This window comes from Medicago truncatula, chromosome 7 (assembly GCF_003473485.1).
Source record: "Medicago truncatula cultivar Jemalong A17 chromosome 7, MtrunA17r5.0-ANR, whole genome shotgun sequence".
NCBI classification, from domain to species: domain Eukaryota; kingdom Viridiplantae; phylum Streptophyta; class Magnoliopsida; order Fabales; family Fabaceae; genus Medicago; species Medicago truncatula.
In genome coordinates, this window is record NC_053048.1 from 53,078,295 (window position 1) to 53,101,953 (window position 23,659).

Consider the following 23,659-nt stretch of genomic DNA (forward strand, 5'->3'; position numbering starts at 1 on the left):
GATCGGTCAACTGCCTCAAAACACCATCAGTGCATCAATGGAGCCTCATCCCAAATTATCAACTTTGCAGCACGCACCAGGTCTGCCCTAGGACTATCCTTTTCCATCGTAAGCGATGATGCCTCATAATCTCAATAGGGACTGTCAGCGTCGAGTGTGCGGTTCTTCCTTCTGGTAATAGAAGAGTCATTATACCGCTAGATGCAGCATTCAATACAATTAACCCCTTCGATCTAACAGCAGCCGACAATGTTTTCATATAAAGGTTTTTCCAATACCACTGTAACCATATAAGAAAAAGAAACCATCGTCGTCAGAACCAACGGACTCCATGATCTTTTCATGCACATATATTTGTTCATCAATCAGCATCAGTAACATATCAGCATGTGTCTTTTACAGTTCATCTTTGTTGTAATTTAGCTCATCAACGATAAGCTTGTTTGTGAAAGTTGGCATGTCTGCTGCGTTTGGCCTGAGTATAGATTTGAAGTCAGTAAGCGACTCTCCGTTTTCCTGAAGCAACATTTCAATTTCAGTCAAACAAAGGTTCTTAAAGTCATCGTCACCGATACGCAGATCTGTATATTAAATGTAAAGTAACGAAATTAATATTAACACCTTTGCATGCATTTGTGTGCACGTTGAAGAGAAAGAAAAAATATTAGCTTTATATGAGAATCCTTTATATTTAAACTTATCAGCCTAAAAAATGTTGAATGGTATCGTAGAGTTAGTAACTCTTAGTTTTTTCTTTACTATATCCTAAAAAAAGTACCTTTTAACTACTTAAACTACTCTAATCAGCCTTTACTATATCCTAAAAAACACACCCCTCGAAAACAACCCTGTCATCAAGGTTGGAATGTGCTAAATTTCTTAATGTGTAATAGTCTTCATATGTATCACCCTTATCCCTATTTTTTATTAGTGAAGTACTGTTTTGATTCTCACTTTAATTTGAACTCTTTGGTTCCACCAAGATTTTTTACTCCTAGCTAGGTCCAAAACCTATTAATTCTTCCAGTGTCTCTTTTGCTACTTTTCTAATCTCATATGTCATCTTGTTCCACGTATCATTTTCACTTCTATGTAGCTTCACACAACCTTCCTTCAAAATCTTTTGCAGAAAAACACTTTGGTTTTGATCCTTTAAATGTCACCACTTGATCCTTGTTTCCCAATCATGGCCTCTCATCTCCGCTCTTATCTTAACCCTTACATCCATAACCAATACTATATGTTGGATAGTCAAACTCTCTCCATGTAAAACTTTAAATTCAAACAAATATTTCTGTCATAATTCCTAATAAGAAATAAATCTATTTGAGAACATGAAATCCCACTCTTGTATGTAATAAATTTCCTTTTTATTTTCCTAAAGTAAGATTAAAAGACAAAAAAAAAAAAAAAATCTAGGATGAATTTACCCAATGCATTTATCTCCCCAAGGCTATACCCTCATTCAAGCCTTTAAAACTTATCAAGCACTCCTTGCATGCCCATTTAGACCACCTCCTAGAAAAACATTTTCTCCTTGTGGTATATCTTGAATTTAACCTTTCAAATTTTAACTTTAGAATATTCTTCCAAACCTACCTAAGATGGGTAAACACTCATAACATTAAAGATGTCTTATTTCCTTTAAAAAAATAAAAAATAAAGATGTCTTATTAAACTAAAAATTTGTGGGATACAATCAAATCTCACATCCTCTTTACATCCACAATATCCTTTTTCAATTCCTTATCCACAATAATGCATACATCATTTCTCAATCTAACTTTTCCAGTTTATCAATGCTTATATCTTGAACTATCCAATTCTTTCGCCTTTTCACCTACCCACATAGTTTTTTGCTGGCACATAAAATTAATCTTCATTTTAGTCATAGCGTCAACTATTTCCATATATGTGATCTAAAAAAAAAAAAAACTATTTCCATATATGTTCAAATAAGAGTACCTTTATTCCATGTTTTAAAACAGATCATACTCTCATTAACTAACTTGATTACCCACACTCGTTTACAAAGATGTGGAGACCCTTGCTTATTTTTTACTGCATTCAGGCTGCGATGTATCCATCCTTGCTCATTTAACATTGTATTTGAGCTATACAACGCGTTTCTTCTACGCATTGATCCAGTTTCACACTATTATATACCTGGTCCATGTCATAGAGATTTAAAGTGTTTCAATTAAATTCAAGTGTTCAAATTTTAATTAGTAGAATCTAGTCCAAGTCTTGAAATTTTTATAATATAGAATGTAATTTAATTATATATATTTTTAAGATTTGTTTAAAATAAAGTTACGTGTAATTATTTATTGATCAAACCTAATGAAACTTGATTGCATCGGGTAATAGATTATAATGAAAACCGACTCATCCCATGAACACCTGTAGGCGTGGATGCTAAAGCATGTTTGCTTAATTTCTTTTTAAATAGTTACCATCATCCATAATTATTTTTTTTTTATACCCATGACGATCACAAACTTATGTTTGCTTAAATTTAATTTTTTTTATTGAATTATTTTTCTTACAAACGACGAAGGAATTAAATGATTGTATTTCCTATGTTAGTGGTCATTAACTATTGATTGATTTTAATTTCCTCATCAATGAAACTCTCTTCAGTTCATTAAAAAACAATGACATATTGAAAGTGTTCATCCCACTTTTACTTAAAAAAAAAAAAAAGAAGTTATTTTTTAGGACAAAAAACAGGTATATTTTTATTTTATTTTTCAAGAGAAGGAGATGGTTTGCATGGTATAATATGAGTTAGACTATCTGTTGTACTCTCTTTTATTATGTATTAATTTCCTTAATAAAACTCAAACATTTTTTTTTTAACAATTAAAACTCAAACATTTAAATATTCAATTGTCATTCTTTATCTTTTGATAAAATACCTTTTTTAATTATGATTAATGCACATTAGGATTATAGAAATCAATACTTTTTTAATGTTTTCAATAAAAAAAAAAACTATAAAAAAACAATAAAAATCGAAATTACTGTAAATAAAAAACTATAATAATCATTTATAGGTTTGTTTGAAGTCTAATTCGAAATGTTTTTTAGGCAAAATATCATATGATCCAAATATAAAATCAAACACGGTTAACTTTGACTTGGATGAATCTTTTGAAGAAAAAAAAATCCAATCAAATATAATGCACTATAATTAGGATCAATATTTACATATCCAAAATAAAGTAAAAGAAAACTCTTTTAATGTCAATAATATAAAGGAACAATAGATTAATAGGTTTGATAAAAAAATAGATTAAACTAATAAGTATTATTAAAAAAAATTGGAAACCCTTTTCATTTCATTTTATCACAAGTTGATAAAATTTGACACACACACACATAAGAGTAAGATGAAGTATAAAAAAAAAAATTAAAATTAGCAAATAATAGATTAATGTAATAAATTTGTAAAAGTTTAGTCTAGTGGTAAAAAGACATATCTTAGATATTAAAGACATATCACCAAATTAAATCAACTTTTGATAAAATGAAATTAACCGCTTTTTTAAAAAAGATTAATATAATTATTTTAAAAATTTCTTTAGGTTTAAATTTTTTAAAAAGATCAAAGTATTTTTATTCATAAATATTTCATTTTTTTTTTTATAAAAAAGTTAGTAAACAAATTAATCAATTTATTCATAAAAAATTAAATACATTATACATAACAATTATTATTAAAATTTGTCATTAAGGATAATCTTCTCATTAAAGCTAATTATTATTTGAAATCTTATAATAAAATGACTTATTTGAAGACATCATTATTCATTAAGGAAAATATTCTCATAAAAATTAATGTTTATTCAAAATATTACAATTTGATGACTTGTTTAGGATGTTTGTATCACGTTAATATTTTTTTTGGTTACAGAGGGAAATATCGCATTAATATATTTTATTAAATAATTATATTTTTATTATTACTTTGTTACTTGTATTTATTTGATTGGTTGTATATAACTTTTTTTTAAAGAAATATTGATTGTATATAACTATTAATTATTATGTGAGAGTTCACCTTAGAATTTCTTACGTGAAAAGTGTTACCGAGGGTGTCGATAAAAACTCGTGAAAAAATAATCTAAATTCATGCACACATACTTGTATTATTCATGTACATGTGATATACAATAAATTAATAATTACAAATCATGAAGAAAAAGGGGCATTCACGACATGCAGCACAAAAATTTCCAATATAATATATACAATCTTAAGTTTCTTTGTCATTCTTGTATTTGAAAAAAAAAATTAAAGAAATAGTGCACTATTTCTTAATACACTAAATTCAAACGCCTCATTATCAATGTCTTTTGCAATGCTCCATCATATGACTCTTCTTCCTCATAAACGACTTTTTGTGCGTCACAATTTCTAATCACTTTGTCTCCTTATCTAAACTAAAAAACAATAAAAGATATAAAAATAAAAGCTTTATGTAATCTAAATTTAAAATGAAAACGGCAATATATGTTAATGAGAATAAGAGATTAACATTTTTCAATCACATATAAACCAAAGTCTAAAAACAAAAACAATGAAAATTGAAATTATTATTCAAATAGGAGACATAGAAAATAAAGAACAATTCAACAAAAAATTTGAGTTTATAGAGACTTTCAGAAAATTTGTGTTGCATTTTTCATGTGATGTAAAACTTGTGAGTATCATAAACAATATTTATAGGAAAAATCATCATGTAATAACAATAATCACTCCCTTGATTTCTTCAAAAAATGTTTGTAGTCGAAAATAGAAAATCAATAGGTCATAAGGTTGTTTTTTTTTTTTTTTCCGGATTGCAAAGAAAGTTGCTCAATAGGTTGTTTAGTTTAGAAAATTTTAATATTTTAATACCAAATAAATTCCAATAACCCGTATTTATTTGGGTCAGATAAAAAAGCTACAAATCAAGAGCAAATAATATCTCTTGCAATGTTTATTCGAGAAAGTTTCAATTTGATTATAACTAACAATAAATTCCAAAACCTATTTATTTTCGGTCAAACAAAAAGAGGAACACATCTATGATAAACTAAAAAATCAACCTATTTATTTGGGTCAAATAAAAAAGCTGCACATCTATGAGAAAAATATACAATTTGATAGGGTATCAATAGGTCAATGTTACAATAAAATTTTGTATTAGATAAACTATTATTAAATTTATAAAATATAGATTTTACTACTTAATAAAATAAAAAATTCACGGATTGGCAAAAAAAAAATCAATTTGGTAGGGTATCAATATATAGGTCAATGTTGCAATAATATTTTGTATTAGAAAAACTATTATTAAATTTATAGATTTCATTGGTTCACAAAAAAAATCATCGATTGGCCAAAAAAATAACCCGTATAACATTATTTTTGTTTTGTTTTGAATAAACAATATTATACGGTATTGTTTTGAATAATAAGTGTTTTTTTTCTAACATTATTAATAAAAAACAAATATTAAATTTTATATTAAAAGTGTAACTTTTGCAATTTTTAAGAGATTAAATGCACAAATTTTTTTTTTAATTAAATTTTATATTAAAAGTATAACTTTTCCATATTTGTTTTGCAATCATTAAAATTAAAAATATTATAATAGCTCACATTATTATTGTGAATATAAAAATGAAACAATTTTACATTTCATTAAATTATTTCAATATCAATACTTTTAATCAAATCGTATTCTTATTATTTGACATATATCAATGATTTGATCTCTTTGAAATTAAAATATTTAAATTTTATTATTTGTTTTATTATAATACCTGAAATTAAATATTTAAATTTAAATTATTTGATTTAAATCCGTATTATTTGAATTCAAAATGTTTGATTTTTAATTTGATATGAAATATTTGAATTAGAATTGAATATGAATTTGAAAAACTTCCTTTTATTCATAAGCATTAAATACAAATTTGTGAGGTTGAATGTGGTGAGAGTATTTGTGAGGATGAATGTGGTGAGAGTATTTGTAAAAACTCATGAAAATGAATAGGTTGAGAGTGCCACATGTCATATGAATAGGTTGAGAAAAACATTTCCATAAAAAGCTATGAAATAGGTCCTAAATTTATATTATATAGATTAGTTCAACTTAATGAAGAACAATTTCAATATTCATTTTATATAAGGAATATTTGTTTAAAAACCTCTAGTAAAAATAATTTCATTCCCTTTTAGTTGCCTTAGAAATCTTTCTTCTAGTAAATATTCAAATTGCCTCTTAATAAATGATGATCTGGTATAACTCATAAGATAGTGGTTTATTGTCCTCTGAGATGTTGTAACTTTAAATCATTCAAGAGATAACGATCCTCTTATCACAATCCCTCTAAATAGTACATAACTTACTTTCCTCTGGTAAAAAGTACACTCTGACTAATTAAAAATAACTTTTCCTCTGATAACATGTGTTTTGACAATTATTAAATATGAAAAAACATATAATTATTTGTGCTAAATAATTTTCATGAAGTTGCTATTTTTAAAGAATTTATGTTAAAAATTAATTTGTATGATTTTTCTTTAAATATAAAAATTGTATTGTTTTGCTCAAAATAATATATTATTCACATCTCATGTGAAGTTGTTGTAATTGGAGTTACTACAAGAGTTGATGTTAAGAAAAGAAGAATCTAGGGTGTTGGCTTGAAATCTTTGAGTCTGATCCTCTCAAGATCTTAGGTTTTAATCCATTCGCTGCTAATTCATATGGGTTAACTCATTTAAAACTTTGCTTTAGCTTTAAATGGCCACCCCACTAATAAATGGTGGGATTAGTCTTCCAAATTAATCGATCTTTAGATTGAATACTAAGTTTTTTTATTTTATTTTATTTTATATTTTTATAAAAAAATATACCTGTAAATGCATTGAGTTATATGTTATATCCCTCAACCCCCTAAAATAAACACCCACAACGACAATAGGTATCAATTCACAAGCGTCACCATTACGTATAATTTCAGCTTTACATTGTATTTTAATAATGATTTTTTTTTAGCTTATTTTAGGCTCATTTTATACATTGTATTTTAAGTGGATTATGTTGAACAAAAATGGGTTTTCAATAATGTCTTTGAAATTTTAATAATACTATTTAATAATAATAAAATATGAAAGAACAATTAGATAATTGATGACAGAACATTATACAATATTTTATGCTATGTTTTTAATTATTTTTTTTGTATTTGAAGGCAAATAAGATGTCATTTAAAGGAGTTGTCATTGATTTGAGGAACAATTTATATTGTTTTAATTCAAGTCGTTGTAATTTACTTTTATAATAAATCATGCAACTTCATAAGTTTTGAGCCTCTTTAGTTAGAAATTATGTAAATTGGCAAAACAAGACGTCACATAAAGGATTAAAGATATGAAGATTGAAGATTAATGATCTTACAAAGTTGTTGAAGACAATACAAAACGAAAAAGTGTCCGTCATGTATTGGATGGGTACCTTTAGCAGATTAAAAACATATTTAAACTTTCTGTCGTGGAGAAAAAACAAATTTAAACTTAAAAAAAAAAAAAATTTAAAATAGGAACCAATCCAATTACAAGACATAGTAGTAAACCAATCGTTAATCTTACATGGAAATAGGAACAATGATTGTGAAAATATAATTATTTTGGTGAAGAAAAGTTCATTCAATAATAATTTAATTAAGAATTAAGAAAAATAAACGCATGGTGCGGCATTTACATTGATTGAGCTCAATTCTCGTCACTCACTCACTCACTTCACAAGACCCAAGTGACAATAACAACACCTTCACCTCTCTCTCTCTCTCTCTCTCTCCACACAGATCTCTTTGCTCTGAATGTGAGCACAAAAGAAGGGTTATTTACTTGTGTTCGTATTCCCCTTTTCCAAATTTCGATAAATTATTATTATTTGTTTCGATTTGCGGAATAATTATAATAAACTGTATACATTGGATAATGGGTGTTTGGTTTGATTCATGAAAATGTCGCAAAACCTCGTAAAGAACAAGTTTTGCAATTCTGTTTCTGACTGAGTGGAAGGGTTTCTCGTTAAAGGTAAGATCTTGAATCTCTCTATTAACTATTTTATATTCTATTTTCGAATTCGTTAGATTTCAGATTTGGGTTTTGGAGTTGAGAGAATTTAGATGTATAAAAATGTTTCCTTTCACTATTTTGATACTGTTTGGTAATGTTTTGGTTTGACTGTGATATAGGAAAAACAAGAATTGGAAATGGAGAAAAAACGTTCAAAAGGAAGTTTCTTTAGCCTGTTTGATTGGAATTCTAAATCTCGGAAAAAGCTCGTTTGGAACAATCAAACCTTACCTGGTAATGTTAATCATCCGATTTCTCTCTCTCTAATGTTGTTTTTAGTATCACATTTTTTGCCCGCCTTTGTCCACCTATTTAGGTCCTGTTTGATTTGACTTATTTGAAGTTATCTACCGACATAAACGCTTGTGAGAATGTTATAGAGAGTTTACGGAGAAAGCTTATGATATGTCCATACTCCTTAGTATAATGATATGTCCATAATATGTTTTTAGCTTATTTCCATAAGCTCTACGGGATAGCTTATGAAAACAATTTATAGCTTACACAAAAACATTTGGCTTTATTTTATGTTCTGCATAGAAATAGTTTACACATAAGCACTTAAATGATAAATGCTTAATTAAGTTGTTTATCCAAACATGGTCGTATGTTATTCTTCAAATACTTGAGTTTGATGTGCCTATTCTAAATGTTTCTGTTACATCAACTGCAGAAGTTTCAAGGCAGGGAAAGGAAAATCTAGAGACCTTACCGGAATCAAAGTTCTATAGGGTGTGAATTTTCCCCCCACTTTTTGCTGTCTGTTTTTTTTTTTTTTTTGTTGCATTTTTTATTTGATTTAATTTTTTGGTTTGGTTATTGAAATTGTTTTAGATAAAGGTGGATGAGAATGGAGCAAGTCCGAGTAATATAGGAAGTGGCGATTTTTCATCCGTTTGCAGTGATGAAGGGTGTGGGAGTAAAGCCCCTGGGTTAGTAGCTAGACTCATGGGTTTGGATTCTTTGCCAACTTCGGACGTCGGTGAGCTCTCCGGTGCTTCACTATACAGCTCCAACTTCCATGGAGCTTCTCATTATAATGAGGGTGCTCTTCGATCCATGGATGACTTTCGTCGTGCGGACTACTTAAACACACCACTCAAGTCGGAGAAGTCTTCTTGGGATGCCATGGAATCAAGGGCACATAAAATGGAAAACCAGTCAATGAAGAGATTTCAAACTGAAATGTTGCCTCCAAAGTCGGCTAAACCCATTCCAGTTACTCACAATAGGTTATTGTCTCCAATCAAGAGTAATGGTTTTCTGCCACCGAAGAATGCAGCTCACGTAATGGAGGCGGCTGCTAAAATAATTGATGGAAGCCCTCAGCCATACACGAGGAATAGAGTTTTATCAGGTGGGTCTTCATCTGTTCCCTTGAGAATTCTTGATTTGAAAGAGAGATTGGAAGCTGCACAACATGCACCCATGTCTAGAAAGCTAGTCAACCCGAACAATGCCAACCCTTCAAATTGCAAGGCTGGTGAGAGGAGTTCTAATTTTGACAAATGTACATCATCATTCAAGGGTTCAAGTTCAAGAGATTCTGAGAAACGTAATTATTCTCATTTAACAAGTAAAGGAAAATCAGGTTCTCCTGCAATGCAAGCCAAAAACAATGTTCAAAGCAGAGATACATTGGTTTCAAATGGAAATAGGAAATATATGAAGCAGAAAGAACCGAATGAGATTAAGTCAAACCAGCTCCCAAGGAGCCATAAATCAAATACAAACCGAGCATTGCCGCAGAAAACGTGTGCAAACCGTAATGGCAATGTGCTGGTACAGAATAATCAAAAGCAAAATAGCATGACTTCCAGAGGTAAATCAACTTCAAAAATAGATTCCAATAAGTCGATAACACGAAGTTCATCTTCAAAAAGTTCTACTGGAGTCAAAAAGCCAACAAACAAGGGTGCTTCAAATGTCAATGTTCAGCCTAAGAGGTCAAGCTCTAGGGCAACCGATAACCGAGAGGAGTTTCCCCCATCCAAAACACATAGTATTTCTCAAAAGAAAAAGTACGACAGCAGAGGTGTTCCTGAGGCAAGAAGTCCTGATCATGAAAGAAATGATTTTGAAAGCAAGTCCATAAAATGCAATTTTACAACTGATGGAAGTATTGATCAGAATGCATTTAACATGAATGAAAGCAATGATGTTGTTTCATTTACATTTACATCTCCCTTGAAGAGAAGTGTGCCCGAGTCACTATCCTCTGCTGAGCAAGTGATGGAAACCAGAACTAGATTTGGTGTTGACACTCTTGGGCATAATGATAATCTCCATCCCAAAAAACTATCCCTATCTCCAACACATATGATAGATAGTGATGCATTGAGTTTCTTGTTGGACCAAAAGCTGCAGGAATTGACATCGAGACTTAACTTACCTCAGTGTACCCTAATCTCAGAGGAGCCTTCTACTGGTTTGAGATCTAATTTGCAAGACAAAGCATCCAGTATGGTAAACACCAATACTATGGAACAAGATGAAATGTTCATTGATAATTTTAATAGCATGCATAACTATCGCTGTTGTTCAAGTGATGAACCAGTGCTCAACATGAATCAGCAACTGCAGGTATGTTATATCATTTTTTTATACATATTCAGCTTCATATGTAATGGTCTTCATTTCAAGTAGTCTTTCCTGATATATAGCATTTTGCTAGCTTCTTTCCAACACATAGCCTAAAGAATATGTTGAATCCAATTTACTGAGAACAATTGTTTAAGACTGTTCACACGCCATTTACTGAGTCTGATTTTACAAATTAGGTTGTGTGCAGTTTTCAATAATCTGTGAACTAAGAATCATAATGCTTACCTTTGTACTCAATCACTTGAACAGACATCAGAAGTAAGGGAAGATCATAGCTGTAGCAGCAACAATGAAAGTGGAAATGATCTAGGTTGTCAGCATTCTGATGCTGGTAAAAATTTTCAAGCTCCTTCTGTCAGTGAAAGTTACCTGGACAGTGAAGACAGTGCATATGGTAATGTTTATCTTTCCCTTCAACGGGCCTTATTTGTTTTGATCTCAAAGCAAATTCTCACCTGTTTACTTTTTTTTACTTCTTAAATAAGGCATTGCATCAGTTTTCTAAAAACCTTTAGTATTTTATACATTTTTCGAAAATGAGATGTTATTTGTTAAATATCCTTTATGTTGCACCTGTGTGTTACAAACTTGTTAGGATTTAATTTGTATGTACCGTCAGTGTAAAATTATTTTACACATACTCTCTAATGACATCTCATATATGTTAGGAACTTATCTAACAAAGTGAGATCATCATATGATTTGATTGGATGCATGTGTCAGAAAAAGCTTTAGACTTTCATTACATAGAAGTTAATCTTAACTTGTTACATATTTGTTCATCAATGTTTGGTGAAAACGAAATTCCATGCAATTTGTTGCTTTTCCGTAGCATAAGCCCTTACAATACATATAAAATTGTTGTGCCAATCAGTTTCTTCCTGTTTTCAGGCAGCACCGTTTATTCTTCCATGCAAGATGAAGAAGCATCTAATATTTCCCAGATAAACGAATCTGATTCACTTGAAAATGAAGTGATGTGGTCAGAGCAAAGCTCTTCCATATCTATGGGGCAATATGTGGCTGTCGCACAAATAAGTGGAACACCAAACATGGTAGATTTCAAAACATCAAGCAACATGGAACTTGAATATGTACAGAAAATACTTGGCAATGCAGAGTTTATGGCAGAAGAATTTGTCATGGGTCAAACTAATTCAGTCATAATGCCAAATCTCTTTGATCTGTTGGAGAATCATCAGAGTACATCAGGTACATCATATTGTGGAGAAGAACACTATAAGCTTGAAAGGAAGGTTTTATTTGACTATGTGAGTGAGTGCCTAGAGTTGAGATGTGAAAAAGCTTTTGTTGGAAGTTGCAAATCATGGCCTAGATGGGTGACATCAATTCAAATGAAGGACTTTTTGGCAGATGAGTTGTACAGGGAGATGATGAGTTTTAGAAACTTGGAAGATGTAATGGTGGATGAGCTTGTCTGCAATGACATGAGCACTGGATATGGGAAATGGCTTGACTTTGAGATTGAAGTATTTGAAGAGGGGTCAGAGGTTGAAGGGGACATTCTAGAATGTTTGATTGATGAGATGGTTTCTGATTTGCTGCTTGTTTAACTAATAACCCCTTGGCAGCTTCCATTTTTCTTACAAAATGTAGTATGTAGTGGTTATGAAGTAAAATTGTTAATACCATTGATTAAAATTCTGACAAAGAAACACTGAAGTGGAACATAATTTACTCTAGTCCCTCATGTTTTTCCATTGGGTAGTACTACAATATTATTACCACTTATTGGGAGTATAATACTGATAAAGAGGTTATTTATATGGTAACCATTGGCAGATTAATAAGATGGAAGTTACTAATAAAGTTCCCTCCCTGTACAATTGTACTGTTTCCTCTGAAGTATTGTTTTCAATTAGAATAACTACAAAAACATTTAATATCAATTTGTTTGACCTATAAGTTTAAAATATCTCATGACACGAAACCAAAGATAGTGAGTTTTAGTATATATACATTAAGCTCTGCTGGCGATTGGGGTATGGATTCACTCAAGTGTATTCTCCCGCGTTCTTTTCATATTTTTCAACCTCAACCCATAATGTCCTTTCTTCCTTTATTTAATTTTAAACTCTATTTCGTAATTTCGTTCACCATTTTAGTGAAGATGGAGATTTATGGCTTGTTGGATTGACTTATTCGACCGATCAAAATTATCATTTGTGAGACTGTATAAGAGTTTATGAAAACTTCAAAATAGTTTTACCTAAATATGATTAGATGAGATGTATCTTTTCTGCCTTAATTAAAGTCTCAGGTTTGAGTTTGAGTTTGGACATGCTACAACGTTAAAACTCTCAAAGGATAGTTTGCTGTCCATTTGGGTCTCATAAGACTTGTGATATTAGTCTCTACAATTGTGCGTGTAAGATATCTAGTTTACACCAAAGACAACAAATAAAGCTTAGGGAGATTTGTCGTTCATTTAACTCCCACAAAACTCGATGGATTAGTCTCTACAGTTACATAAATAAGATATTGGATTAACACATAAAAAAAAAAAAAAAACTTCTAGTTCATATAAAAATATTTGTGTATCCTATAAACACTTAATTAAACTGTTTATTGAAACATTGCGCTAATGACCTTGAGAGTGAGGCCAATTGGAAATGACAAAATGAGTAGACCAAATGGAAATGGTTAGCACATGGCTCCTCACCTCTCGTGTGAGAGAGAGATATGGTCTTATACAGTACTTTGATGTTAGTGTTGGATGGGAATCCACGTTGTATTATGTATAGGTATGTGTCTTATTGTTTCATCCACAGGTTTTTTTTTATTAACATGATCCACAATGTTAATGAGTCTCATATGCGATAATTATGTGCAGCAGATTTTAAAAACAAACCATGTGGTTTCTAACATTATTTCCTTGTTTTACCTCTTGCGCCCTTCCCTACATGTATCTTAGTCTTAATCACATCATTTTTGCTTACTTGTCTATTCGTCTTTCTTCTCTCAATGATCACATCTAAATTTATGGATAGAAGTGTTAGTAAGATATTACTTTTTGTACATGGAGGATTGTAATTGTAGGCGGTCAATAAAAGTCGCAATCAAAGTATTGGAGGTAACTACAATAATCACCAAATTAAACTGCTATAATATGATTTCTCAACTGAAAGTCTATCATATGCTTTAATTTATAAAGTGATCAATACATGAACAAGGAAAAAAACGTAGGCAAAAGACTACATATTTTAGAGGGCATGGTCATAAGGGTGATAACACTTGCACACTCAGGAATTACACATATCTCCCTATAGAACTTAAAGGCTCAACTATTATATCATCATAAATCAAACAAAGATAGATAAGATGTTCTTCTTGAGGGTGAATTCATCTGCCTTTGCTGCACTTACTGACTGCATCAAAAGAAAATTTTCATAAATGTTCAGATAAGCTGTCCAAATTAACTTGCAAAATAAAAGCTTTTTACATACCATGATATATTGATCTTAAGAAGTTTATTCCAAGATATATTGAGAGGCAGATTGTTAAACCAAAAAAATGTGATTATCTTGTTGCTTTGTGGACAAATAATTTATTGTTTCACATAATTAAAGAGGACAAACCATGCAATTACATGCATCGCCATACTCGTTATCATAACATATAATCTTTAATGTAAGTTTAGGAATAATTATCATTAATGAATTACCTTCCGAAGCATTCCCTCAAGACGTTGAATCTCGTTCTTCGCATAATCTGCACCTTTTACCATACTGCTCTTAGCAAGTTTTAAGTAGAGGTTGCCATATCTGAAATACCACAAAAACCAACATCAGATAATTAATATCAAACAACTTAACTAGGGCCTCACAAAAAAACCAATTCAAATTATAAAACTCAAGCAAACCAGAACAAATCAAGAAATGTGATATCATTCAAACCTTGCAGTAGAACCCTTAAGCGTATTAACTTTCTCTACAAGTCTGGAAAAGACAATCTTCTTCTCATCGTCGTTGGCACTCACAAACTCCTTCACCAAGCCATCTAGAGATGGTACTATACCAGCCTAAAACATGAATAATTGGTTCACTCAGCTATCAAGATTCAAGTATATTATTCTAGTCTCTTATGATGCTAAACATATATTTTAAACTAACTTTAGAAGTAAGTTGACCCTGTTCATCACGGTTAGTGCCACATCTCGCATTAATGAAAAATACAAAATCGTCCATATCACGACCACCAACATAATCTTCACCGGTTTTATTGTTCTTTGGGAAAAACTTGAATGTGGGATAGGAATGAACATCATATCTGTATTAGCAAATAAACCAAATTAGGCACATGCATTTGTTAAATATGATTTTAACCTAGTTTAATAAGACAAATGAAAACATGTCACTGCACTCACTTCTCAGCCAAATCCTTGTACTCGTCAGCATCAAGATTCGCTATAACTACATCTTCCTCTAGCCTAAATGCTGCAGCAACCTTCTCATAAGTCTAAAGAAATTTGTAAAAACAGTATCAGGATCAGTCTCGATACAGTCATAATCAGGGGAAACTCATCAAACTATGATAGAAGTAGTCTTAGACATGAGAACATCCTTACATAAGCAAGGGCCTTGCAATGACCACACCTAAAGATAATAGCAATGAATTTGTTAAAACAAAAGTGTTCAAAAACTTTGAATATGAAAAAAGTATATATTATCATATCATAAAGTATATGAAAAAAGATAATAGCAGAACATGATTATATATTTACCATGGTGCATAGAACTCCACCAGGACATCTTTTGTTTCATCTAAGACAACCTTATCAAAGTTATCAGGGGAGAGAATTACTACACTGGGCGGAAGAGAAGGTATCTTCACATTGGTACCTACATTAATATTATATTTATACTAATGATGAACATATCAAACACCATATGCTAAAATATGCCAACAAAATAATGTTTAAAACACATTCAAAATACTATAGAGAACATAATAGATGAGTAACTACCAATCAGTAAGACATGAATAAAATTGAAAAACAACATAGGAGGGTTAGATTTTACTGCTAAGTATTCATAACATTGACTCAAAAGTCATTGAAACTTTTGGATAAAAAATTCAAGCTCAATCATTCAGAAAAGTGTGAATGCAAGTAAATTGTAAAAATAGTTTTGAAAGGTTGAATTAGCTCCCTTGCCTATGCACAACTACAAAGGGAGAAAAAAAAATCTTATGCTCAAGATTCTTGAAAAAGCATTTATAAGTCTTACATTCCAAAATCCAAACATAGTAAGATTGTTGATACTCAACAAAAATCCTCATCAAATGAATAGATTAATAGTAAGTGTGTAACATGCCAAAATTACTACTCCAAGATTATAGCAATTCCTTTGATAATACACATCTTGACATCATGCACAATAAGAGAATGAATAAATAGAAAGCAAACAACAACATAACTCAATAAGTAGAAAAGTAACAATTCACTTAAATACCTCCTTCAATATTTAGGAAAGCAGCAAGGGCTTCAGCGGTACGTGCGCCTTCAAACCTAAAGAAAACATTCTTTGTTCATGGTTATAGCGGTTGACATTACAATACCAACAAGTAAAGAGCATGAATATCTCTCAAATTTTCTATGGTAAAAAGAGATGTTTGAAAGGAAAGAAAATGGACAAAGTGCTCACTTTTTTGGATTTAGTGATCCCTTGGGAAACCACTTTATTGTAGGGTAACCAGAAACCCCATACTTAGTGCAAACGCTTTTATGTTCATCACAATCAACCTATAGATATGAATAAATATTGGTCAAGGATGGTGATAAAAGATAAAAGATGAAGAATAATTTGAGACATAGGTAACTAACCTTTCCAATCAAAATGGTGTTAGTTTTTCTAAAACTAGTTGCCAATTTTTCATACTCCGGGGCAAGTTTTTTACAATGTCCACACCTGACATTACAAACACAATTCACATTGAGTTGGCATCACACGACTAACAACAATTACTCTAACGTTCTATTTTTAACACAATTTATGTTGTTTCCACAAAGTCCACGTAAAATGTACAGAACCCATATGGATTTAATCTAATTATTGATTGAAATTCATATTGGTCTCGTAACTTTGAATTTAAGCTCCATATTACGCGTGTGAGACTCATACGAATTTAATCTAATAGAAGAGTGAATGTTGATTTGATTGGGATCAAATGATATACAATATATGCATTTTGTATAAAACTGTGTTATGAGATGAGAGAATAAGGATGATTGTTTTACCAAGGAGCATAAAACTCGACAAGAGCACCACGATCCTTGCCAACCTCTTCTTCAAAGGTGTCTTTTGTGAGTACAACGACATCATTGGCTAAAGCAGTTGAGATCAGAAATACAAATGTCATAGCTCCAACACCTAACATTCTTGATATCCACATTGTTCTTTTGGATTAACTTTGTTTCCTCTCTGATTATTACTACAACGTGTTTTCTTCCTTCTTGTTGGATTTGTTGATGAAATCATATTCACTATTCAGTGTCTGAGCAAAACTAAATATAGTATACTTGATTTTGATACACTCCTCAATTAAAAAAAACAAAAGTTAAATAAATAAAATGAAGAAGGGGTGTTGCGAGAATCGAACTCACGACCTCTCGCACCCGAAGCGAGAATCATACCACTAGACCAAACACCCGTTTTGATGTTCGATTTAATGTTGTAAATTATATAATTATTTCAATTAGTAGGAGAGTTTTCATTGTTTTTGTCTTTCTCGCAAAATTTAACTAGGGTTTCACTCCTAAAATCCCCAATTCAAATTTTATTCTGTTTCAAATCAATCAATCATAAACGAACACCTTCACTCATCATCCTAATTCCAATTTTCTCTAGAACTAGAATCGCTTATTTTTCGAACAAAAATGTCTAACACCACAAGCAACAGTGTAAGTTTAATTTTATCTCCCCAATATTGTCGATGTTTTAAAGTTCTTCAAATTATTAATTTGATTCGGTTGAATTAGGCCGCTGGGGTTGACAACACATTCAGAAGAAAATTCGATCGTGAAGAGTATCTTGAACGTGCTCGTGAGCGTGAGAGACAGGAAGAAGAGAAAGCTAAACCTAAAGGTAAACTAATTTCACATTACTTTCAATATAATCGATTACTTTTTGTAACTTCATATTATATATAGGTAGAGGTCCTCCAGTGCAGAGGAAACCATTGAAACATAGAGATTATGAAGTAGACCTTGAATCCCGCTTGGGAAAAACTCAGGTATGTTTTAAGAAGGTTCTGGTCTGTCTGGATTAGTTTCTTTCAGTCTATCTGCTGCTATAACTACTGTTTAGGATAATTTATAAGCGCGCGCTTATTTCTATAGGATTTTAAACAGGGCCTAAGTCAATGTCAAGGATTTATAGGATTTAAAAAAAATTATAAGTTTGCTTTTTGAGTTTGGAAATATGTTTAAGCGTTTTACATTGTAGGCTTTTAGTTCGTGGGGATGCATCCTCCACTGGCACCAAGATTTTGTTATACCATCCATCTTTACTGATAAGAGATATCTTGTCATATTTTGCAGGTTGTAACGCCGGTTGCACCACTAAGCCAACAGGTACTTGTTTTCTATTTTGTCTTTGTGTACTTTGAAATCTGAAAACATGATTCTTTTCTCATCTGTATGTGTTTTTGAATTTTAACCTCCTTGCTCTCTTGATAACCTTTATTTCTTTTGTTGGGGAGGTGTTGGGACTTATGGGTGATTAAGTGTTTTGAGTTTTTCAACTGACTATCAAACTTTGCTTGTTAAAAATATGGGCACGTTTGTCATTGAGTGCCGAAGTTTTCCAAATTCCTGTGGACTTGTCGGTGGGTACTTCATCATGTGTCTCCTAACCGTTGAAGTACCGTGAAAGTTCTCTTTTTCCAAATTATATGTGGGCAAGGCCCGAAAAGACCAAACGAGTGATCTTTCACCATTGGCAGAGCTCCACAATGCTTTGGCTGTGTTTTTTGAGATTTTAATTGTCTTGTGGAAAACCCTTTTTCTAGACATTACAATTTTAATTCAAATTGTGACTTTCTCACTTTTGAAATTAATTTTTGCAAGGATTTCATTAAATTTTAGAAATGATCTTAGGGTCATCATAACTGTGTGATATATTAGGGAAGATCATGGCTTGATTTACAGTCACATGATTTATGTATCTTGATTTTGACAACCTTGCCAAGGATCCTATATGGATAATCTTTTTGTTACAACTTATGCAGTACCTTTGGATTTAATAATGTATATTGCAGGCTGGATATTACTGCTCAGTTTGTGAGTGCGTGGTGAAGGACTCTGCAAACTACTTGGATCATATTAATGGAAAGAAACGTATGTAGTCTTTTTGGCATATTTTCTTTGATTTTTCAGTGTATATATTGCTTTAATTGCCGTCACTTTGCTCATGGTTATTCTTGTATTATTCCACAGATCAGAGAGCGTTGGGCATGTCTATGCGAGCTGAACGTTCTTCTCTCAAACAGGTACAGTGATATAGGTTTCAGAAAATGAAATAAATAACAGAGAAATACCATTTTGATCTCTGCTGTCAAAGCGGAAATGCGGCACGGTGCGGGCGCGTAGCGGGCGCTATTTCGGTGACGCGGACACTAATATATTTAATATTAAAATACTATACTGTTAAAAAAATTACTAAAATACCTTAAACATTACTCAAAATTCATGAAGTATTCCTAATTTGAAATAAAAGTCACAAGTCTTAAGCAAAACATAAAACATATTTGCAAAAAATACTAATAAAATTCAAGGAAACCGACACTTTAAGCCTCTAAAGCTTAAAGTAACAAAACTGCAAAACATTAACAATTAACAAGTTCATCCTCCCAATTAACAAATTGACAAATTAACAATTAACAACTAACAAATTGACAAATTAACAAATTCTGAAATCAAGAGATGAAGAGAGGAGAACAAAGATGGGTTCTGAGATGATGAGACGAGGAGATGGATTTTTTTTGTTGGTACGATGAAGAAGTTGAGTTTGTGGCTGTGTATTTGGTTCTGGTGGAGAAGAGTAATAGTTAGGGTTTTGAAAATTACAAAAATGACACTTAAAACGGTTTTAAATGATGGGAAATCTAGTATTTTACATTTTTGATATTTACAGATTTGGGGTTCTGAAAACAAAAAGAATTGCATGGACAGGTAAAACCATGCATAGACAATAGAGAGTGCCCAGTCCCTAATGTCCCAACTGATTCCAGCCTACCCCTCCTCTCTTCTCATCCCATCCATATACTCTCTCCCTTTCATAGTCCGATCTGGCCACCCCTCCTCTTAGGCCTTATCTTATAGGCTTCTTCTCTAGCCCTCCTCTTGGGCCTCATCTCATAGGCTTCTTCTCTAGTTTGGGCCTTGAGTCTGCACCATTCAGCTCAAGATAGCCTTCTAGTCTATGAATTCTAATGACCATGCCAGTACCTTTGACATTGCTTGAAATAATACATTTTTTGTTCACATCCATGCATGCATGTGTCCATTATGTGTTATTTGGTTTCTGTAGTTTTATATGTGCCTCTGCATGACAGTTGTAAATCTTTGTGATGAACGCAGGTTCAGGAACGGTTTGAAAATCTGAAGAAACGGAAAGACCTAGGAAGCTTTACAGAGCAAGGTAAAGCCTAAGATAATATAAGAGAGTAGGCTATTTGTTAAATAGAACTTTGCAACGTTAACGTCTATTATGGTTTTATTTTATGAGTAGTGCTAGCAACACTCTCTTTTTAGCGCTCTCTCTTAACACTCACTCCCTTATTGGTTGAAATCAATGTATGTTCCACCACTTTATGTGGGTTCCATTTCCGAATTGTAGGACACATTGATTTAACCCAATAAAAGTGTGAGAAAAGAGAGTGTTGCTACTTGCTAGCCCTACTCATTTCTTTCTTGGCCTGAAATTGTAGAAGCTCAATTCAACTGACCTTTCAATTAAGGAGATTGATCTTTAACTAAAGTTTGGGAACAGTCATAACAATTTGCTAATTTTTCAATTAGTAGTGTATCGTATTTTTGACTACTTCTAGGAGTGATATGTAAATTTTGAAAGTATTCATGTTGAAATTTCAAATTTTGGTAGCACAAAGTCCAGTCTACACACTTTGATGTTCTGTCACCTTAATGTGGAAGTTGAATTTTATTTTTTTGCAGATTTTGATGAAAGGATATTAAAACAGCAACAAGAGGAGGAAGAAAGAAAGCGACTGCGTCGGGAAAAGAAAAAAGAAAAGGTCTGATCCGTTTGCAGATTACAGTTTCTTATTTTCAATTAGTATACAAAATCTTGGAAAAATCCTTTTTCTCTCCTCTCATTTCTGTCTAGCTTTCTGATTTGCTTTGAGTAAAATGTCATTACTTAACTGTTAATGAATCCATCTATCTTTCTAAAAATGATTTTATGATATTTTAAAAAGTTAAAGTTCCTTTTTTCACAATGATTTTATGATATTTTAAAAAGTTAAAGTTCCTTTTTTCACAAAGCAGCAATTAACTAATGCTCAATTTTCTTCTTCACAACTAATGCTCAATTTTTGCATTCAGAAGAAGGAAGCAGTAGAAGAACCTGAAATGGATCCTGACGTTGCTGCCTTGATGGGGTTTGGAGGTTTTCGGTCGTCCAACAAAAAGTGACATTCTTCTACATGTGGGATGAGCTGTGTGAAATTTTGAGCAATTTTCTGCAATGTTGAACAGAATCTGGTAGCTAACAGTTTGGTTCTGGGTGGTTTTAGGATGAACCTATGATCAAATGGAAAATAGTTGGGATCAAACAATAGTTTGCAAGCTGTCCATGGTGTTATATTTATTCACAAGATTGGTATGTTTGTTGTACATTTCTTCTGATAGCTAACATGATGTATCATATAATCTTGAAACATGTATTATTTACCATTATCCATGTGGGGAGTGACAGATTGCCATGGCTCAGAGATATCCATTATGAACATTCGATTTAATTCTATAGTGGGCTAATGCTTTCCAAAGGGTGAATATTTTTTGATCGAGGAAGATATACATGCTATTTTTTGCCCAATAATAACTATATACGTGTTTAATTGATGATTTTCTAGCCAGAATAATAATGTTTGTATTTGCGATAGCATATGCACAGCTTGCAGTAAACTATAAGAGTGTGTTTGGATGGGGGAATGTAATGTTTTGAGGGAATTCAACTACTTTGAGGTGAATTCTATTGTTTGAATCCATCTCAAAATAATTGAATTCCCTCAACATTACATTACCTCAAATATTCCCCCATCCAAACACACTATAAGGGTTTGTTGAATAAAAAAATCCTCATAGTTTGCAGTCAAGGAATCATTGGACGAATACAGTTTTCTGTCCATTGCTATTTCATGACTGCTAATGTTGTAGTCCATGATGTTTATCATTGGACCACCTTGCAATTCAGTAACATGTGGACAAGCATTCTTCTGAAATGTGAATTGTTTCTGTTCACTATGTTGATAAATGTTTTTGACAATAAATTTCGCAACTATTTTTTAAATGGTTATTAATTGTGGTTCTAATAGTGGTCAGTTCCGTTCACTGAAATGGCAAACATTCAAATCTATATATAGTTGAAAACTTATAAAAATCGTGGTTAATCACATTCAAATTCGTGGTGAATCACATTCAAATTTGTGGTCAATTATATTCGGTGAGTAGTCAGTCAATAAGTTGACACTTGTATTAAACTTTTTCCTGCAAACACATATACACTAGATTTTTTCAAATACTCAAATACAAATACTCACTCACTCACTCCAGCATATGAATCCTTAGATTTTTTCAAAAAAATACCGAATCTTGATATATAGATACAGCAATGATAACTGGACACAAAAAAGCCTAACACAATTCAGACACCGTATTTGATACAGTATTTTTTTTTTCTTTCTTTCTTCTCTTTCCTTGTTACTCTGTCAGTCTATCTTCTCTCTCACTCCCTCCATTTTCGGCTCCTCTCATAGCTCACACCATCACTGTTAGACACTCTAACCACTCCACAAGTCTCCGGCGACTACCGTCGTTCTTCTCTCCAATCTATTTCATCTTCAAAGAAGAACCCAAAAAACACAGATCTAAAATCACAGAAGCACAACAACACAGCGGCCGGAGAGAGGCGACCGCCGGTGAGAAGTTGTTAATCGCGATGGATTGAGGTCGAATCTGAAAGGATGGTGGTGCTGAGGACGATGGTTGTGGTGGTGGTTGCACCTCTTTACCAAAGTTCACTCTGTTCTGATCTCCCTCGTCGGCGATGGTGATGGATGAGCTGGAGAAGAGGGTTTGAGATGAGGACGGCCAACGGTTTGGACGGCGGGGTGGTAACTGTCAGGACAGCCAACGATGGTGGTGGTGTGGTCTGAAGAGAGAGTGAGGGAGAAAGAAGGAGACGATGAGAGAAAGAGAGAAAAAGTTGCAGCTGAAAATCCAAGTATACCCCTTATGTCAGTGGAAATTACGAAATTGTCCCTGATGTTGTATTTGTGTCTGAAAAAGTGTGTTTAGTTATCATTTCTGATATAGATAATATGATAGGAAGAAATACACTATGTCATCATCGTTGTATTTTGTTGTATATCCGGCACCTATTGTATTCTGTTGCTTTGCATACCTAGTGCATCTTGTTTTTTTTTTTTTTTGGTTACATACCTAGTGCATCTTGTGCGGGTAGTGCCTAATAAATTTTGCTGATTCAAAAAAAAAAATCAATTATTCATCGTTTAACACCCAATTGATCAATTATTTTCGATTAACGTGGATGTGAATTAGCTGATATGGTTTTGGGATAGTTCCCACTTCCCACTATAACTTGATCCTAGATTTCTAGCTACTCCATCCAACAAGGAATTAGCTTATAAA

The 23,659-nt window shown here is 32.1% G+C and overlaps 3 protein-coding genes and 1 non-coding gene across 5 annotated transcripts; 2 read left to right on the forward strand and 2 right to left on the reverse strand.

Annotated features, from left to right (window-relative positions):
- The first annotated feature begins 7,743 nt into the window (after positions 1–7,743).
- Positions 7,744–12,576, forward strand: LOC25499647 (uncharacterized). The gene is made up of 6 exons (XM_013594998.3): positions 7,744–8,100; positions 8,262–8,376; positions 8,816–8,874; positions 8,977–10,725; positions 10,996–11,140; positions 11,638–12,576. Exons 2-6 carry the CDS (start codon positions 8,280–8,282, stop codon positions 12,318–12,320), a joined length of 2,733 nt encoding a protein of 910 aa, XP_013450452.1. The 5' UTR covers positions 7,744–8,100; positions 8,262–8,279; the 3' UTR covers positions 12,321–12,576.
- A 1,408-nt stretch (positions 12,577–13,984) lies between these two features.
- On the reverse strand, positions 13,985–17,192 carry LOC25499648 (probable protein disulfide-isomerase A6). The gene is made up of 11 exons (XM_013594999.3): positions 17,006–17,192; positions 16,592–16,676; positions 16,413–16,510; positions 16,221–16,276; positions 15,491–15,608; positions 15,335–15,362; positions 15,134–15,225; positions 14,880–15,036; positions 14,664–14,788; positions 14,432–14,531; positions 13,985–14,135 (listed from the first exon to the last, which is right to left on the reverse strand). The coding sequence occupies exons 1-11, from the start codon at positions 17,158–17,160 to the stop codon at positions 14,070–14,072; spliced, it is 1,080 nt and encodes a 359-aa protein (XP_013450453.1). The 5' UTR covers positions 17,161–17,192; the 3' UTR covers positions 13,985–14,069.
- A 154-nt stretch (positions 17,193–17,346) lies between these two features.
- TRNAP-CGG (transfer RNA proline (anticodon CGG)) lies at positions 17,347–17,418 on the reverse strand. The gene has a single exon. It is a non-coding gene; the product is annotated as a tRNA-Pro (tRNA).
- An 89-nt stretch (positions 17,419–17,507) lies between these two features.
- On the forward strand, positions 17,508–21,827 carry LOC25499650 (zinc finger matrin-type protein 2). 2 transcript variants are annotated; one of them, XM_013595000.3, is made up of 9 exons: positions 17,508–17,668; positions 17,747–17,852; positions 17,918–18,000; positions 18,308–18,340; positions 19,027–19,105; positions 19,205–19,257; positions 20,348–20,408; positions 20,942–21,021; positions 21,332–21,827. In XM_013595000.3, the coding sequence occupies exons 1-9, from the start codon at positions 17,645–17,647 to the stop codon at positions 21,419–21,421; spliced, it is 609 nt and encodes a 202-aa protein (XP_013450454.1). In that variant the 5' UTR covers positions 17,508–17,644; the 3' UTR covers positions 21,422–21,827. The 2 variants fall into 2 exon arrangements, with proteins under 2 accessions (XP_013450454.1, XP_013450455.1); XM_013595001.3 differs by having other exon boundaries at positions 21,335–21,827.
- The last annotated feature ends 1,832 nt before the right edge of the window (positions 21,828–23,659 follow it).